This window comes from Cydia fagiglandana, chromosome 7 (assembly GCF_963556715.1).
Source record: "Cydia fagiglandana chromosome 7, ilCydFagi1.1, whole genome shotgun sequence".
NCBI lineage: Eukaryota > Metazoa > Arthropoda > Insecta > Lepidoptera > Tortricidae > Cydia > Cydia fagiglandana.
Genome location: NC_085938.1, coordinates 17,112,140 through 17,114,206, shown reverse-complemented (window position 1 = coordinate 17,114,206; position 2,067 = coordinate 17,112,140). Strand labels below are relative to the sequence as shown.

Here is a 2,067-nt window from a genome sequence, read left to right as displayed (position 1 = left end):
CACCGCGGAATCTGTAGCTGACTCAAGTGATGTAGATCTTGAATGAGTTCATTCCATTGAAGGTCTTGAGTATGGGACAGTGGCTCATCCCACTGTAATCCATCTGTGAACAGTGATTGTAAAAACAGTTTGAATCTAAATATGATTGGTGCGCAATAGCCACACGGGTCATACAGTCTAGCTATGGTACTCAATATGCTACGTTTCGTCGTTGGTTGGCCCAACGGTATGTTGAGTTGATACGACATGGAATCTGACATGGGGTTCCACTGTATCCCTAATACCTTTATGAAACTCTTGTCGTCAGTGTCAAACTGACGAGGCATCTCACAATGCTCCTGCGGAAGATCCTGTAATAATTCTCTGCGGTTAGACGACCATTTGCGTAACTCATATCCAGCGCTCCGCATGAGTTCTATGAGTTCTGATTTGAGTTCTTGGGCCTCGGTGAGTGAATCAGCCCCAGTGAGGATGTCGTCAACATATACATCTCTGCGCATGATATGAGCAGCCGGTGAGTCTGGATGCTGGGCTTCCCAGTCATCAGCTAATCGAAGTAAGGTCCTTATCGCGATGAAAGGACTGGAGCGTAGTCCGTATGTATTGGTATTTAACTCATATACCTGTACATCCTGCGACGGATCCTCGCGCCACAGAATCAGCTGATAGCGCCTATCGCTGGGGTGTATCCACGTTTGCCGGAACATCATTCTGATGTCGGTCGTGAAGACAACTTGATGACGTCTGAAATTTAACAATATTTGAGTGATATCATTTTGAAGCGGTTTGCCTGAGTGAAGGCATTGATTGAGCGATACTCCGGTGCTTGAGTTAGCTGCAGCGTTATATACGACGCGGATCTTTTCGGATCCCTTTTTGAAAATTCCGTGGTGGGGTATTACATAGTGTTCGCTCTCGAAATTAAAGTCTGATTTGGACATATGACCAAGTGCCTCATAGTCCCTCATGAATTCCTTATATTTTTCAGCAAATACTGGATTTTTGGCCAGCCTGGCCTCCAACGAAATCAGTCTACGCATGGCTAGAGCCCTAGACTCGCCCAGCTTGGGTCGGTCTGCCCGCAGCGGCAACCGCACCATGAATTGGCCATTATCTAAACGTTGAGTAGTGGAGGTATACAACCTTTCACATTCGAGGTGTTCTGGGTGTTGCGGCCGCTCCTCGGGGGGCTGCTCCACTCTCCAAAACCTTTCTAGGACGTCCTCGAGCCGAGTAGCATGGATGCCGTAGTCCTCTACTGATGTCCCGGCGGTCGGTGTTGTTAATGATGATGGGTAATTCCAAGTTGCCCCCATCAGCACGTGACCGAAGCAGGTGCCGTACGCCTCAACACCTGGAATGTTAGTGAGTATCTTTGAACCAGTGTATATATAATTGAGCACATCCGTTCCTAGAATGATGTCCACATCCTGCGATTTATCCAAGGCAGGGTCAGCTAATTCAAGTTTTGATGAATCCAAATGAGTCCTGATCTCAGTATCATAATAAGGTATGTTTCCCGTAACCCTGTACATGACTGTAGCTACTACACTGATGATAGGCACTGTTTTCCCGCGTGGTTTGAATACAAGCTTAGCAATCGTGCCTGGCACATTTACCTTTATGTCACCTACTCCAAAAATATTATTCCCAGTAAACTGTTGGTGTACTTTGAATCTTTCTACAAATGATTTCTTCACTACGGAGCACCCCGCTCCCGAGTCAAGCAAAGCCCTAGCTTTAACATAAGACCCATTGCCTGATCTGACCATGATCACAGCTGTAGGAGAGACACGAATTGGCGCCATTCGTAGTCTTTCCTCCGGTGCACCAACAGTGGCCTGATCTCATTGTTCAGGCTCAGGACTGCTCCGAGTCCCGAAGCGCAATGAGTGGAATGACTGCTGCGCCGCTTGAACACGCGCGCCTACCTTAGCCCTCGGTATATGACCGGTGGGAATCAGCTGAGCCGGCTGAAGCGCACTATGAGGTGACCCTGTCTCCCTCCTTTGGGGTTGGTCTGGTACTGACGGCTTGGGAGACTGCGGCTTCGCAGCCCTCGGCGGA

The 2,067-nt window shown here is 48.5% G+C and overlaps 1 protein-coding gene across 1 annotated transcript; it reads right to left on the bottom strand.

Annotated features, from left to right (window-relative positions):
• Positions 1–1,808, bottom strand: LOC134666046 (uncharacterized). Its single transcript, XM_063523152.1, has 2 exons — positions 624–1,808; positions 1–103 (listed from the first exon to the last, which is right to left on the bottom strand). Exons 1-2 carry the CDS (start codon positions 1,806–1,808, stop codon positions 23–25), a joined length of 1,266 nt encoding a protein of 421 aa, XP_063379222.1. The 3' UTR covers positions 1–22.
• Between the last annotated feature and the right edge of the window lie 259 nt (positions 1,809–2,067).